The sequence below is a fragment of the Manis pentadactyla genome, chromosome 6, assembly GCF_030020395.1.
Source record: "Manis pentadactyla isolate mManPen7 chromosome 6, mManPen7.hap1, whole genome shotgun sequence".
NCBI classification, from domain to species: domain Eukaryota; kingdom Metazoa; phylum Chordata; class Mammalia; order Pholidota; family Manidae; genus Manis; species Manis pentadactyla.
Window position 1 is genome coordinate 106,383,437 of NC_080024.1, and position 17,119 is coordinate 106,400,555.

The following is a 17,119-nucleotide window of genomic DNA, read 5'->3' on the forward strand; positions in this document are numbered from 1 at the left end:
CCTGGAGGCTACTTATCTCTGTAAGGGGCCTCCCTGCTCCCTGCCGTCCAGGGGTTAGGGTGCCCAGAGATCCCCGGATTCCCTACCTTTGGATTAAGTGTCCTGCCCTGCCCCTTTAAGACTTCCAAAAAGCACCCGCCAAAACAAAACAACGACCACAAAAAAAGAAAAAAAAAATTTTTAATTAAAAAAAAAAAAAAAAAAATGATGGCCGCTCGTTTTTCTTTGTTCTCCAGCTCCAGCCTCAGGCATCTGCGCACCGGTCTTGCTGCCCTGTTTCCCTAGTATTGCGGTCCCTATCCCTTTAAGACTTCCAAAAACCGCTTACCAAAATAAAACAGCAAATAAATAAATAAATAAATAAAAAATGGTCGCTCGCTTTTCTTATGTCCTCCCGCGCCCGGCCTCCGGTGCCCGCTCACTGTTCTTGCTGCCCTGTTTTCCTAGCATCCAGGGCCCTGCACTCTGGCCCGGATGGCTGGGGCTGGGTGTTCGGCAGTCCTGGGCTCCGTCTCCCTCCCGCTCTGCCTATTCTTCTCCCGCCCGGAGTTGGGGGGATGGGCGCTCGGCTCCCGCTGGGCCGGGGCTTGTATCTTACCCCCTTTGCGAGGCGCTGGGTTCTCTCAGGTGCGGATGTGGTCTGGATATTGTCCTGTGTCCTCTGGTCTTTATTCTAGGAAGGGTTGTCTTTGTTATATTTTCATAGATATATGTGGTTTTGGGAGGAGATTTCCACTGCTCTACTCACGCCGCCATCTTCCGCCCCTTGTTTTTCTCTTTTCTAACAATTTCAGTAAAATGTTTTTTAAAAAATATGTGTTTGTACTTAATTAAAACTCCATCCTCATGGGAAACTGAGCAACACAACAAATATCTGCCCAGCTCTGTAAGTTTATGTCTCCTGTAAGAACAGCCAGCTTTTGGCTGTATATTGAAATGTTTGTTCCTTTGGAGTTCCAGTTGTTGGTTCCAAGGGTAGTAATAGAGTTTGCCCTGAAATGGATATAAACTCCTCATGTTAATCATCGTTTGGGGAATTGAAGTTTCTTAGACAGAAACTGAAATTCAGAAGGCAGGCCTTATTCCAGTGAAAGAAGGGACTCTAAACTCTTGCTATGGCCCCTTTCATTTGGTCTAAATGAGTGGTTCTCAGCTTGTGGGCTGCAGAAGCTGAAGGGGCCAAGATATTGCCAATAACTCAAATATATAATCCACCAAGCAGTATCTGTACAATTAATAAATATTCATATATAATTACTATTATTTAAAAATACAGATGGATGATTTTTTTAAAATTGAAATTCATTTAAAAATAATTTTTAAATTAATAGAATTTGTTCCTTATATATTTTGTCAAATATTTCAAAGTATGTACACAATAGTAAGCTACTATCATGGCACTTCAACAATTTGGGGGTAAAAGCTAAACCTGATAGTTATGAATCTTGAAAACTTTTGATGTTGACTTCAAAGTGGGCAAGGTCTATAGGTTTGTGGTTGTTGGAAATGGCAAGGTAGGAACCAGTTGGGTTGGGCATTATATGCTTAAAAGAACAGGCCATATCTTATAAATCAAATATCTAGAAGCAAGCTACTCTCTCTTGTGTTCTTTTCATGTCTAAGCTTTAGGAAAGCTCTATTCTTCTAGAGCAATAGTTTTAAAACTTCAACATGTAGAAGAATCCCATGAAGATCTTGTTAAAGCAGTTACCTGGACTCCATCACCAGGGATTGCTTAGTAGGTTGGGGTGAGGCCTGAAATTTGCATTTATAACAAGCTCACCATTGATGGAAAAGGTTGGTGTGAGAACCACGGAATCAGACTTGTAGCTGTTCTCAGACAAGTAAGACACACTGTTAGAAGGGCAAGCACTACTCACACCAGGGAGGTTGACAAGTGAGTTCCAAAGAATTGGTAAATATCTGGTGACAAGAATTGTTGATTTGAAATCAAGATGCCCTTCCTTTCAGGGGAAACCCGCACCATTGCCAACCTTGGAGGAAATCAGTTGATTTTAAGTGGGCAAACAGGTTGCTTTTCCTTCATAGAACAGTATGTATTTTCAGGTTGCGAAGCAATCTGATGCACTGATGGATACAGAAGAGACTAAGAACAATTCTCCCCAGAATGTGGACTATTTTGAGCTGAAGGTCATCAAGACCCAGCAGACTCAAGAAAATTAACTCTCTCCCTTAAACTACCTAGAAGAATTTAGATAGAGGGCCTTGCCTAGAAACAGAGCTATTACCAAGGGATAACTTTTCTATCTTTATGACCTATCTATATGGCATCCAATTACAAAAATCTGCTCTTCATATTATCCTGTGAATCCCCCCTTCTCCCCTTCAAAGCCCTAGGTCCCTACCCCACTCCTTAGCTCAAGGTGGCACAGAAACCTTAATTATTCTTATAAGGCCCCTGTACATATGCAAGTTTTTTCCTCTTGGTCTTACATTAATTTATTAAACCAGCCAAAGAACCTAGGGGGGAGAAGGAAAACATTCTCCTCCCCAGTAATGCCGACAACCATGGGCTATCCTGGGAGATACTATGCCTTTAACCTAAATGTTTCAGTGACAGAATTTCAGAAACCAGAAAAATTAGGTTGTATTTCTGGAGTGCGCTTTCATTTATTCCAAAATTACATTAAGTAGAGATGCTGGTTGATTGCCTATTTTCTGTTAATACCACTTTTTCTAGATCCCACAGTGCTGTTTTATTTTTTAATCAGTGTTTTATTTTACATATGTAAGAACACTTTTTGTTCCAACTATTTCAGTCCTCTCAGGCAGCTCTGTCCCACAGAACTTCAATGATAGATATGTGCGCTCTGCAATACATCAGCCACAGGCTACATGTGGCCACTGAGTATTTGAAATGTGGCTAGTACCACTGAGGAACTGAGGTCTTAATTTGTGTTTAAAGAAAAAATTATTCATGACACTTGAAGATGATGAGGTGAGGAAGACTTTATTGAAGGGGAAGGGACCATTGAGAAAGGTATAGGGACCACTGAAATGGACCTTGCAGTGGGGAAGATTGGGCTCAACTCTGAATAAAGGAAAAGCATGTGGGAACTTACAGCCAAGGTGCAAGGTGGAGGGGTTGTGGATAAAGAATTACTAAGAGGTGTTAAGAAATTCAACTAAGTAAATTTTAAAGATCTTACTGGTTTTATACAATTCATGAATTGGGCAACATCCAGTCTAGCAGATTAAAGGGAGCTCCAAGTAGCTGTACAAACTGAAAGGCTTCTACAAGCAGAAGAAGGAACAAGTTAGTTATACTAGGCCAAAAAAATTTTTTTGTTTGGCTAGTACAAGATTACTTTAGGGGATGGCAGGGGCCTATCAGGTAAGGGCCTAACTGCTGATCAGGTAATTCCTGATTGATCTTTTAAGAGTCCATTTCTAGAATCTTCTATTAACCTAATTAAGTCAAGTCTAGGTTTGGTGAGGCAGAGCTTAGCAAGTAACACCTCTGCCTGCTGTCTTGTTTTTAGCAGAGGAACGATTAGGGCAATGCTGGCTAAATTGCCGTAAATGGATTCTTGCTGAAGCCTGGCCAGGGAGATCAGACATCACCTGGGGGACTGTGGATGTGGAAACTGATTAAATATTAAGGGTGATCAGATATTGAGAGTGGAGGATACTGGCTAAAATTGGACATGCAAAGACAAACAGGGAAGTCCAAAAGGCAAGGCTAGTTGAAAAAGAGCTCAGAGGAACCTAAGTAGAGTTTAATCAAGGAGAGAATCTTTGTTATTTCACTTAATTTTAATTGAAATTTAAATTTCAGTTTTGGACAGTACAGCAAAAAAATTTCAAACCTTTCACAGTTCTTATGAAGATAACAGAAGCACATGCATTTACCAACTATGAATTATTTGAATCTTAAGTGAAGCAAGATGATTTCCGTAAGCAGCACATTTGCATAGTAAGATGATCTGCTCTTTTTACAGGCAACACCAACTTTTAAGTTGCGTAATGTTTACTTAATATGTAGTCTCCCTAACTCCAGGACAGAATGCTTCTTCTTTTGCTATAGTGGTTGATTCGGCACAAAACCTACCAGTGTAGAGGATCTGGTTTATATTCAGGAGCTGAGGAATTTGTTTCAAAGTTGGGCACAGGCCACTAAACTGACCTAGATCAAGTTTAAAATAAAATTCAAATACCTCATTTAAAAAATTAAGAAAAGAGAAATGGGTCAGCAAGAAGGAAGAGGTCTCAGGAGACTTCTCCACCTGCTCCACTCCCAGTAAACTTAATGATACCCCACCTCCCTCCATCCTAGCACCAGTCCCCAGTCCAGGCGCTGGCCGCCTCCTGCCCCAGGTCCCCGGACCGCAGCCTTTGGTCCCGCCCCCTGTCCACCTGGACGCTCTCTGGACCACGCCTTCCCCGAGCCCCGCCCCGCATTCGGCCGACCCGCGTGCCGTGAGCTGGCGCGCTGACGTCCGACGCTCCAGGTACTTTCCCCGCGGCCGGCCGGGACCGGCGTGGGGGCGGGGCGGGGCGCGGAGCGCGCATGCGCCACAGCGCCAGCGCTCTCCCCGGATCGTGCGGGGCCTGAACCTCTCCGCGGGCGCAGGCTCCGCTCGCGCCAGCTCCCTTCCGCCGCCATGTCTGCCACTGTCGAGCGGGAGTTTGAGGAACTGGATGCTCAGAATCGCTGGCAGCAGCTGTACCTGGTGAGTTGCAGGCCCGCGGAGCAGCCGCGGTCCTTCTTCGAGGATCCGGGCTCGCACCGCCGGCTCCCTCCCTCCTCCCCTGCCTCCCGCTCGGGACGGAAGTGGCGGCGCGAGGGCCGTGTCAGGGCTGCGCCTGCGCCGACCGAGCCGCTGGTACCTTTTGAAAAAAAATTACTTCAGACAAGGGTGCTTCAGGCGCACAGTTCTAGAAGGCGGTGTCACAGCGGCGCCTAGTGGCGTGTGTGTACGTGCTCCGCGGCCCGGGAGGTCCCGGCGAGACCCGCTGGCCGACCGAGGGGTGGCGGGGTTGTGGGCAGGGGCGGCGCGTCGCGGCCGCTCGCTCGCCCTGGGCCTGGCTCTGTCCGCCCGTACCTTTGTGGCCCGGCAGGTGTTCGGTGCCGAAGGCGCAGCCCGCCCTTGTCTCGGTGTTTTGGTGGCTCTTGGGCCTCGCGAATGGCAGCGCCTAAGCCGTAGTGGCGGCGACAGCTCGTGGCGGATCGGCAGTCTTAATTTTCTCAGAGCGCAGTGTCTCAGTGTGTGGGTCGTTCTCCACAGAGACCTTCCAGGAACGAGAATAGCTGTGGTTTTAATAGTTAAAAGAAATAATAGAGTGACGTTCACCTTATTTTCTTTGAGGCATTCTTTGTATACAGTAAAATATATATGTATGTAGTTAAGCGAGCTTCTTAAATGTATACACCTTTGCAGGCACCACTCAAAATCACTTGTCCATTACCCCCGTGGGTGCAGTCATGTCCCCTTCTCCACCCTATCGCCTCCACTGTTTTGATTTCTTACCACCATTCTAGTCTTGCCCGTCATCGAACTCGTGTAAGTGGAATTATGTGGTCGAATTCTTGTGACTAGCTTCTCTAGGCCAACTATAGAAACTTTTCATTCAAACAGTATTTATTTCAAAGGATTTTATTGTCTGTTTACCACTTTAATTATTGGCATGTGATTCCTAAGACTGAATTGAATGTTTAGTTAAATGCTGCTGTCCTGTTGGGTTCACTATGTGTACAGTAGAACAAAAAGAAAAGGTTTTCCTGCAAATCCGGATTATCCTGGGTTTTCCCCCATTCCATTTAATTAGATAACAGTAAAAAATGTTTCTTTTGTCATTATGTTCAGAATGTAACATTTTCTTGAGCACATTAGCAGGAAGTATAATACTCTGATTCACATGGGTACAAAGTATGTTAAAATAGGGTACTAACTTTAAAGAATGCTGGTGAGGACTTTCCCACTTATAGAAAATTTTAAATGCAAATTCTAGTAGGAATCTTTATGTGAAAACCTGTCAGCTGTGTCTTCTCCAGTTATATTTAAGAGGCTACTGTCTCCAAGTTGCTAGTGATATTTCAAAATAGATTTGAAAAGAGAAGGATGAATGCTGCAGCTTAATTCAACTTAACATTTTGGTTAAGCAGAGTTTTCTTTTGTTTTTTTTGGTATCACTCATGTTCTTGAAAACTGTAATCCCCCTCTCAACAGAAAAATGCACCAACACATACACTGAAAATGTCATGTTCAGTTTCAAGGAGTTCAGGAAATTCTTCCATGTACTTGTGCCTAAGAATCCTTTAGTTTAGTGGGTAGTCGGTGCTCTTTATTATTTTTCCCCAGTGGATTAACAAGAGCATTTGGTTGGTCAGGAAAAACCATGCAATGTACACTGGTGTTACAGTAAAAGTAGATCACAAACCAAGAAAGTTATGAAAACAAGTCTAGGAAGAGTTTAGACATTTTCCTTAGACTCTGGAATATCCATTCAGCAATTCTACAAATAGGTGTTGAGGTTCACTGGTATGCCAGCCCCTGCCCTGGGCCTTGGAGATTCAGCAGAGAATGCCACTGATAAAGTTTGCACTCGAGCTCGTGTTCTGGACTGTGCTCTTTAGGGCCTCCCTGCAATTCCAAATTTTCGTTCATTCACTCATAACACACCTATTACGTGTCTGTGTTAGACTGAGACTGAGACCCTGCTTTCAAGGATCCAGCCTATTGGGGAGTTGGTAAATAGGGAAGCAGATAAAGACAAAAGTAATAAATGTGAAAGCTAGTGTTAAGCGCAGCATGCTGTTTCCCCTATATGGGTGCACCTGGGGGTTCTGGTGAAGCTTTCTGGAGGAAGGAGGGCCTTACCTAAGTCTTGAAGGACACGTTGTCCAGGTGAAGAGAATAAGGGAAGGAGAGAGAATTAGTGTTCCAGAGAAGGAAGAGATGTGCACAAAGACACAGAACATAGAATGCAAGACAACTTCCAACAGGTTAGCTGTTGAGTGTGGTGTGAAGTTGAGGTGCTGGAGAGATGGAGACACTAGGCTGAGAGTAAGAGCCTAGGAGACCCTTGTAAATCAGACTAAGGGACTTGAGCTAGTGGATAGGACTGACTCACCAAGGAACTTTAAGCCTGAAAGTATTATGATCATATATATTTTAGCAAGATCATCCTACCATTGGTTTGGATGGGGCTAACTGTAGGCATGTAGCACAGGGAAGTAAACCTGTTGAAGTAAACCTGAATTCTTTTTTTTTTTGTCAAAAAAATTTTTAAGTTGAAATATAATTGACATATTCATAAGTTTAAGGGCTACAGTGTGTTGATTGGATACATTTATATACTGCAGTATGATTACCACTGTAATGTTAGCTAACACCCCTATCACATCACATAATTATCATTTCTTTTTTGTGGTGGGAACAATTAAGATCTAGTCTCTTAGCAACTCTAGGTCTTATTTTTCTACTCATTGCAAATTTGTACCCAATTTGTAAATCTCACAAAGTCCCCCATCCTTCAGCCCCTGGTAACCACCATTCTACTCTGTTTTTTTTTTTTAATTAACTTACCATTGATATAAAATCTTATGAAGGTTTCACATGAGCAACATTGTTAAAACAATATTTTGTTGAGCTCCTGAACTAGGATGGTGACAGGAGGAAAGAAGGGGAGATGTGGTAAGGAGATATATTTGTTTGGCTTTGAAACTGTTCAGTTCAATTCAAGATGCCTGGTAGACACTGAAATGGAAATAGTTGAATATATAAATTTGGAGTTCAGGAGAGGTCTGAGCTGTAAATATGATTTTGGAAATCATGAGCATATAGGTGGTATTTGAGGGCCTCAATGAGGATGACGTCATCCTGGGAAAATACAGAGGGTTTGGAAATGTCGAAGGCAAGAATGGAATCTTGACGGCAGCATTTAAGGGTGTAGGTAGAGAAAGAGCTTGCAAAAAAGACCAGAGAGAAAGAGCCATAGAAGTGAGGTGGGAGGGAGTTGCTGGTCAGCAGGCCCACATGCTGAGATGGGACAAATATGTCAAACTGAAGGGCTTCATTGAATAACAACTGAAAGATCAACAGATACCTTAAGGAGAGCAGTTTCAGTGGAGTGCAGAAGTCAGATGCTGGGCACTGAGAAAGAGGTGGGAAGTACAAAGAAGCAAGTGTGGACGAGAACAAGCCCAGCGTGGTTGGTTGGAGTGGGGAAAGATAACTAAAATGAAGGATGATTGTGTGACTTCTCTACTTAAAACTTTGAAAGGTTTCCCATTGTTAAAATTGTAAAATTCAAACTCTTCCTGTGGATCACAAGACCACATGTCCTGCCTCCCCATATGATACTTTTTCCTCATTTGCTCTAAGTTCTGTTCCTTGAAATATGGGTGTCCATTCTCTCCCTAGGGCCTTTATAAATGTAGTTCTCTCTGCCTTAGCACAACTTCTCTCTCTTTTCTTCCCTCTGCGGCTTAACTGCCTCCTGCTCATCCCTAAAGTCTCACCTCTCTAGGGGGGCCTTCCTGACCCTCCCATGCAGGGTATGATCCCCTGGTACCTACTTCTGTACCATCCCATGACATCCCCTTTCATAGCAATGCATTGGATGTGATGCAGCAGCAGATTATGTGGGGAACACAGTTTGCATAAGCAAATCAGTATGGCTTCAGTAGGGGAAAAGTGTGTAAATGATCTTTCTGCTTTCTATTTCACATCAGTGGGTGATACCTATGATAATGTTGAGAGGAGTTGTGCTCTTTTGGCAATGCTAATTTGAATAGGAAAAGAAAGGCTTTACTCTTGTGCAAAATCTTGGTATAACTAAAAGCTAGACTTGCTTAGTGGGATGAGAACTTTTTCTTAAATACCTGATTATTGAAAGTATTGCAGGAAAAATGAATTTATTATTTTGAGACTGAAACTCTCTGGCCCCTTATTCCGTTTAATGCTCTTTAAACAGTTTTATAACATAACTTTTGACAATAGGAGGTTTCTTGGGAATGAATTGTTGGAGCAGAACAGATTATTCGAGTTTGCGTTCTTCATTACTGAAAGGGTATCTCGCCGGGACCCTCCTTACCCAGGACGACTCAGGAGACACGGGCCCATGCAAGAGATTTTATTATCTGAAAGAGAAAGTGGCTGCCCCAGGGGAGGGGGGTGGAGAGAGAGAGAGAGGGAGAGAGGGAGAGGGAGGGAGGGAGGGAAGGAGGGAGAGGGAGAGGGAGCAGGGGGACAGAGAGACAGAGAGAGCAGTGGGACAGAGAGATAGAGAGAGCAGAGAGAGCAGCGGGACAGAAAGACAGAGAGACAGAGAGAGCAGCAAGAGCAGAGACAGCAGCAGCCTGGTGCAGAGACTTGTGCTTTTTATTGTGGTGGATCCGCTTAGCTTGTTGCCTTGGGGGAGGGTCGGGATGTTTAGAAATAAGGTGAGGCAAGCCCCAGGCAAGTCCAGGCATAATTCTCACAGGCTCATGTGCTTGCGACCATGGGGTAAATGGAGGATAAAGTATATATTCTTACATTCCTCCCTTTTCTGTTTTATAAGTGGTAGAGGATTTGGGAAGGGGTGAAGGTCAGTCTTCAGTAACTGCTTCCTGCTGATTAGGGGCGATGAAGTTCATTTTTGTATTGATGGGGGGCGGTCCTCAGATGAGCCCTTGGTCTGCAGTGGCGATGGCATGTTCCAGGTTTAATAAGGATCATCGTCTTTGGAGAGGGGTTGATAATCCTGTAATATAAGCTGGTTAAAGGTTTGGTTAGAAATTTTTTGCATTTGGGCTGATTGCTATGTTTACATAGGATGGCTGAATTATAGCATTGGTGGGGACATATGTGTAGGCAGAAAAGCAACCTGTAGGGCAAAGGGAATCCTTGGTGGTGCAATCTTTTGGACAGTCTGAAAGAGAAGAAAGGGCTGGTGTTGGGAAGGTAGGTCTGGTGAGAGAGTAAGTGTTGAGACCAGGGTTAACAATACTGAAGCATGACGCCTAGCGGTTGTAAGGGAGGTCTTAGGACTCCGTGCTGGCAGAAACTTCAGTGATGAGTGGAAGTGGAGATGAGCGTCGCAAAATGTGGGGAGTAAGAGGTCCCACAGAGTGGAGGAGTAGGAAGCTGTGGGAGATTTGATGGGAGGGGAATAAGCTGAGACAAAAGGCTTAAGGTGGGATGTATCCAATGGGGAAGACCCTGGAGTTTAACTGCAGTTGGCATGGAAAGGATTACTGTGTATGGTCCTTGCCATTTGGGAGTTAGGGATGGTGTTGCTTGGTGTAGCGGGGATAGGAGCACAGACTCTCCTGGGTGATAAAAAGTAGAAGTGTGGTCTTGAGGTTTTTGTGTATAGAGGTCAGCATGGGACCAGAGTAGAGAGTGAATTTGTTGAAGTAAAGGGTTGACAAGATGAGGAGGAAGGATAGGAGATTCAGAGTTGAGACCTGGAGGAAGCACGGGGCAGCTATACATGAGTTCAAAAGGAAAAAGTGTAGCAGGTTTTTTTGGCAAGGCCCGGAGTCAAAGTAGGGCCAAGGGGAGGAGTTTTATCCAGTCAAGGTGGAGCTCCAGGGATAATTTAGTAAGGATAGATTTGAGGATTCTGTTGGTTCTTTCCACTTTACCTGAGGATTGTGGGTGATAGGGGATGTGAAAATGCCATGGAATATTAAGGGCCTTAGTGGTTGCTTGGGAGATTTGAAAGATGAACTCAGGGCCATTGTCTGATTGTAAGGAAGTAGGTATCCCAAAGCGTGGGATAATTTCAGACAGTAGGATGTTAGAGACAGTCTGGGCTCGTTTGTTAGTTGTGGGAAAGGCTTCAACCCATCCTGAAAATGTGTCCACCAGTACTAAAAGATACCGCCGGTGGTATTTTACTGGGGGCATGTGAGTAAAGTTGAGCTGCCAATCAGTCCCTGGAATGAGCCCTCGGCTTGACGGGTAGGAAAGGTGGGTGGTCGAGAAGGTGAGTTGGAATTGACTTTTTGACAGATCTTGCTTGAAGTGGTGAGTGTTTTGAGGAAGGCAGTTTCTGAATGAGAAAGAGGCAGGTAAGTTTTGAGAAAGTGTTGTAAAGATTGGAGGTTAGGGTGGAATAAATGATGTAAGTAGGAGAGTATGGCCTCAGTGGAAGGCGGGCCGGTAGTTGTGGAAACAGATTTTTTAGGGCCTGGAACAGGGCACTTATTACAAGGGCTAACGCTGCTTTTCGGGCTGCCTCATCTGCCCTGTTGTTACCAAGGGAGATGGATGACTGATCTGACCGATGAGAGCGGCAATGTACTAGGCCTATGGCTGTTGGAAGATGTGAGGCTTCTATCAGTGGTATAATGTGTTTGGCGTTGGCGATAGAGCTGCTCTTGGTGTTGAGGAGTCCCCGTTCTTTCCAGGTTGCTGTGTGGGACAGTAGGATATGGAAAGCATATTTAGAATCAGTATAGATAGTGAGAGAGGACCCCTGTGCCAAAGTGAAGGCACGGGTAAGGGCAATCAGTTCTGCTTGTTGGTTTGTAGTGTTAGGAGGTAAGGGCTTTGCCTCGATAGTTTTGTCCAGAGAGACAGTGGCATATCCTGCCCATCGAACACCCTCACAGATAAAGGAACTGCCATCAGTAAACCAGGTATATGTGGCCTGAGGAAGGGCACCCTCCTGAATGTGGGAGGGACAGGGTAGGAGTTCATCTAGAGTTTGTAAACAGTTATGGAAGGGGGGTTGTGATCCTGCCTGTGGATCAGGAGGTAATGGAAGAAGGGTGGAGGGATTAAGGGGAGGACAGGTTTTGAAATTGAGGGAGGTGTCCTCAACTACAATAGCCTGAAGTGATAGAATCCTGCAGGGGGAAAGAGTCTGCAGGCCTTTGTAGGTAAGGAGTTCAGAAAGAGGATGAGGGGAGAAAACAGTTGTGATTGACCTGAAGGTGAGTTTTTTGGATTCTTGAATGAGAATGGCAGCTGCTGCTAGGGCTTGCAGGCAAGGAGCCCATCCCCAAAGAGTAGGATCTAGTTTTTTGGAAAGATAGGCAACCGGGGCAAAGGAAGGTCCTAACATGTCCCAAAACTCCCAGGGCGAAGCCCTGCCTTTCTGAGACACATAGAGAAAAGGGGCGTGTGAGGTCAGACAGGTACAGAGCGGGGCCTTGTAGAAGGGCCAACTGGAGTCTATAGAAGGGCTTAGCCATGGACGTCAAGAGGGGCTCAGCAAGAGGTCCTCGGGATGCTTCATATAGGGGGGCAGCCAGGAGTGAAAAGTTGGGGATCCATGAACGAAGGAACCCAGCAAGACCCAGGAAAGAGAGAATTTCATCTTTGTTATTTGGAACCGGCATAGTTTGGAGAAGTTTTTTCCTGTCTGTCGTAATGGCCTTGTAGCGTGGGGAGAGCTGAACTCCCAGGTATGTGACCTGAGCCGCAGACCGCTGAACTTTGGAGGGTGAAACCCTATAGCCGTGTTCTGAGAGGAAGTTTAAAAGGAGAATAGTATCCTGTTGAGAGGTTTGTAGGGAGGGGCTGCACAGGAGAAGATCATCTACCTGTTGAAGGAGGGTGGAGCTCGAGAGAGAGTAAGGGATTTGAGGTCTTGTGCTAGAGCCTGTCCAAAAAAGGTGGGGACTATCTCTAAAGCCTTGGGGAAGGACTGTCCAGGTCAATTGAGTAGAAGTCTGGGTGGCAGGATTGGTCCAGGTGAAAGCAAATAGATTTTGAGAGTCGGGATGTAGGGGGTTAGTGAAGAATGCATCTTTGAGGTCAAGGACAGAAAAGTGAGTGGTGGAAGCAGGAATGGTGGACAATAAAGTATAGGGGTTAGGGACCACAGGATGGATGGGAACAACGGCTGCATTAATTACTCTTAGGTCCTGGACAAGCCTGTAAGAACCATTAGGCTTTTTAACTGCCAGTATAGGAGTATTGAAAGGGGAATTGGCTGGTCGTAGTAGTCGTTTGTATAAAAGTTCTTGGATAATTGGCTGCAGGCCCAGTAAACTCTTGAGGGGCAGTGGGTATTGAGGTTGAGAAGGAAAAGAGGTGGGGTCTTTAAGTCTGATAATTACTGGGGGGCAGGTGATGATAGAGGGGGTGAGGGTGTCCCAGACTACAGGGTTGACCAGATGGGGTGGCAGAGGCAAAGGAGAGGGAGGTGGGTTTGCAGCAGGTTGGAGGGCAAGTAAAAGTGGGATTGAAGGCGAGTCGTGGTTGAGGCGCTGTCTGGGAGTGAAAGTAATGGCAGCTCCAACTTGTGTAATCGGTTCCTTCCCATAAGGGGGATGGGACACTGGGGAATCACCAAAAAGGAGTGAGAGAGGGCAATGCCTCTAAAGATGCAGTGAAGCATGGGAGTTTGCAAAGGTTGATGAGGTGTGCCCTCTACCCAGACTATAGAGGACTGTGAGAGGGAGGTAGGTCCCCAAAACTCCTTCAGGACTGAGTAGGTGGCCCAGGTGTAGGAGTCCCGGGCCCCCTCAATCATCAGTTGCCAGGCCCAGAAGGTCTATGTGTGGAGTGTTAGAGCTGGATGGCCTGGCACCTCTCAGTGTGCAAGGACAGTCAGCAGCCCAGTGTCCCTCCTGATGGCACTTAGGGCATGGACCGGGGGGCTTCCAGGGATTTGGGCAGGCTCTGGCCCAATGACCCGTTTGACCACATTTGAAGCATGGACCAGCAGGTCCTCCTGGCTGCTTCCTCGGAGGTGAGGATACCCGAGCACCAGTGGTTGGTGTAGGTTGAAAGGCCTTAGCCATCATTTGATATTTTTGTTTACGGGCTTTTTCATCTCTTCCATTATATACTTTGAAGGCTACTGCCAGGACTTCTGCCTGAGGAGTTAAGGGTCCCTTCTCTAGATGTCTAAGTTTAGCCTTAATGTCTGGGAAACTCTGGGTGAAGAAGTAGGTTATTAATAATTATTTCCTATCTGGAGTCTCAGGGTCTAGGTTTGTATATTGTAAAAGAGCTTTGGTGAGGCAGTCTAGGAACATAGAGGGACTCTCAGTTTTATCCTGAATAATCTCTTGGAGTTTTTCGTAGTTAATGGCCTTATTGGCTGACTTCCTGAGACCCGCCATAAGGCAGGTGATGAATTGATCTCGATTGGTGACTCCCCCTGCCGTATGATAGTCCCAATTAGGGTCTTGGTCAGGAACCGCCTCAGCACCAATTGGATGAGCTGGAGTAGTTTGGTGAACCTCATCGGCATGAGTTCTAGCCTGTTCCCAGACTCGCCTACACTCCTCGGGCAAAAGTGTGTTGGATAGGATCATGTGAATATCATGAAAGGTAAGATCATATGACTGAGTTAGGTACTGGAGCTCTTTTATGTAAGTAGCTGGGTTGGAAGTGAAAGAGCCTAATCTTTTCTCAATTTGAGATAGGTCAGAGCGAGAAAAAGGGACATGTACCCGGATGACGCCCTCCGTACCGGCTACTTCCCGTAGTGGGGCTAGGATCTGGGTTTGAGAGCGAGTGACAGGAGGACTTAGTAGGGGATCTCGGGATGGGAGGGAAACTGGTTGCGGTAGAGGAGGCAGGGTTGTTGCCCTGCCCCTGACAGGAGCTTGTGGTGGGAGACTTTGCGGGGGTTGAGGGGGAGGAGGCTGGGCAGTTTCTGTGGCTGCACCATGCAGACTGGGTGGTTGAGGAGGAGAAGGAGAAAGAGGAGGTGCCATGGGGATTTGGGGTCAGTAGGGAGGGAATTCGTCAGCAGGGTCAAAGTCAGAGGATGTAGTGGGATCTGGTTTGTTGAAGGGTGAGGACTTAAGGCAAGTAGTAGTAGTTTAGGATTGCAGGGGAGACAGAGAGAGGGCTTAGTTCGGAGGTAGGAGAAAGCCTGGATATATGGGATCTCTTTCCATTTGCCTGTACGCTCACAGAAATTGTATAAGTAGCGGAGAATTTTAGGATCTAATTTATGTCCCAATGACTAGTATCAGGATTTGGTATGGATAAGGCTGCATTATTGAAACAATACTTTTCTCTAAAATCACCCTCATTTTTCTTAGAAGTAACCAGGTTAAGAAAATATTTAACACTTGGCTTTATTATTTGCAAAAGTGCAGCAAGAAGAGCAATTGATTACATAGGCTCTTTTAAATGTGCTTTGCTGGAACTTTTTGTAAGGAATTTCAGATTGAACTTTTAAAGGCCTCTTGAGGCCAGACAGCCAAGCCAGACTTGCCATCAGGTTTTGCCTGCAGTACCTGTAGATTTGGGTGAATTCCTCTCTTCTTGAGGTGTCCAAGACATCCTGAGGTTCCTGCACCTGCCAGGAAGTGACCTTCTTTACTCACCTGGTAAGGCTGCTGGGAACCCTGTAAGCAAGGTACCAGGCCTGTTCTTCCAAGGGACTTGTTGGCTTTATAAAGTCAACCTGAGTTCCTTAAAGCTGTTCATATCTGAGTTTATGCACGTGTCTCTCAGGTATGACATTCCAGTCAAAGCCTTGGTAGAATAACTTGTGTTTTTAATTGGTCCTCTTACAAGGAAAGCAGGTTCTTATTGAACTTATGCAAATAAACATACTGCCATGAAATATAAAAATAGTCAATGAAAGTTTTCAAATTCTGGAGGGATCAGGTAGAGAGAAAGATAAATGTTTCAATTCTGCTTATAAAGGTATTATTTATTTATTAAACTGTTCTCAGCTTAAGAGAAAAAGCTTAAAACACTTTATCAACAACATTCGAAACAAAAAGCCGCAAAATCATCTTCTTTAGTTTATTTAATTTATGTAACTAATACCTGCACTGCCTGAAATCTAGTTTTTTACTAGTTAAGAAGTAGTAGACCAGTGAATATAGATGACAGAAGACTTACAAATGACAATGGTTAAAGATCTGATGAGAGCTTACTGTAAGACAGTTGACATAAGGAAATTTGGGTATTTCTGTAACATAAAACATTCAGTAACAAAGTTTAGCATCATTCCCTTTGATAGTGCCTTCCAGGTAATTAAGCAGGTAATTATATATCAGATAAACAAGCCAAATTAGCCAAATATTTTCCTCAGTGAGGAGAAAAAATTCCTCTGACATGTTCCAGGGGCCCTCTGGAAAATATCCGAGTGAACTAGAGGTAAAAGTACCTTTTTGAATTTGATTTTGGGAAGCTGTTAAAGTTTAAGGCACTTGCCTAAATAGCCTAAAGAGAATCATAAGTTACTATGAAACAATATTTATCTATTTAACCAGAATGATAATAAAAGATTTTAAAGGCAAATACAGAAGGTTACACAGTTGTTAGCAGAGCTTAGCTTTTAGTCCTTTTAATATTAAGGTCTCATTTTCTTGAATACTCAAGAGCTTCAACAAAGCAGGGCCCATCTTGTGTAGAATCAGGCACCTAGTAGGTGCTTGATAAATATTTGCTGAATAATGACTTCTTACCAGAGAAGAGTGACTTGATGTGCTTATATAATTGGGGTGATAAGCCTAAAGAGAGAGGCTGGAGGTTGAAGAGATGGAAGGCCAGAAACCTCAGAAGGCAGGAGCTGATGGGATCAAGAGCATGCTGGTGGCAGAACTGACCTTGAAAGAGCAGAAGTGAGGTTGCTGGAAAAGTCTAATTTGGTCTGACTGACTGACTAATAACAATGTAGTCTGAGGTTAATTCTGGCTTTTTGAGAAATGTTCATGATGACTTCTTTGCCTTTAGTCAATGCTGACTGCTGTCTGAATCAGGCTGGGGCATGAGGAGGACAGAGAAAAGGAGTGGAGTTTTGTGAGCTTGTTGAGGAAGGGAGTAAAAAAACTCCAGGGAAGTAGCAAACCCAAGTCATAGAATAATGTTTCTAGTAAGTGATAGCTCAGGAAGAATGATTAATCAGTTTAGGAACCATGGAGCTCTTAACTGACTAGTTAAGATTAATAAAGATTATTCTTTATTAGAAATTCATAGTTCAAATATTGTCAGAGTAAGCCGTTTTTACCAGTTGTGTGTCAGCTAATTTTTAGAAAAGATAGCAGGGGAACTTTATTCTTCTAGTAGTTCCTTACAGCAGGCAGCCATAGGCAGGATAAATGAAAGCTTTGTTACTCTAAAACACTTTGCTTGCAGTGTCTACTACACATTCCCCTACTACTGTTTAATCTTGCTGTATCAAAATCCTTGAATTTCTTTAAAATAGCCTGCTTTCTTACACCATGAAGTCTTTG

The 17,119-nt window shown here is 44.6% G+C and overlaps 1 protein-coding gene across 3 annotated transcripts in view; it reads left to right on the forward strand.

The window, feature by feature from the left end:
- Positions 1–4,508: 4,508 nt before the first annotated feature.
- The window catches only part of PTPN2 (protein tyrosine phosphatase non-receptor type 2), a 116,782-nt gene continuing 104,171 nt past the window's right edge, over positions 4,509–17,119 (forward strand). Inside the window, exon 1 of one of the 3 annotated variants that reach the window (XM_036897253.2) lies at positions 4,509–4,694. In XM_036897253.2, the coding sequence (XP_036753148.2) occupies positions 4,626–4,694 (69 nt within the window). In that variant the 5' untranslated portion in view covers positions 4,509–4,625. The remainder of the gene's footprint in view (positions 4,695–17,119) is intronic. The other 2 variants (XM_036897254.2, XM_036897255.2) reach the window with 2 other exon arrangements.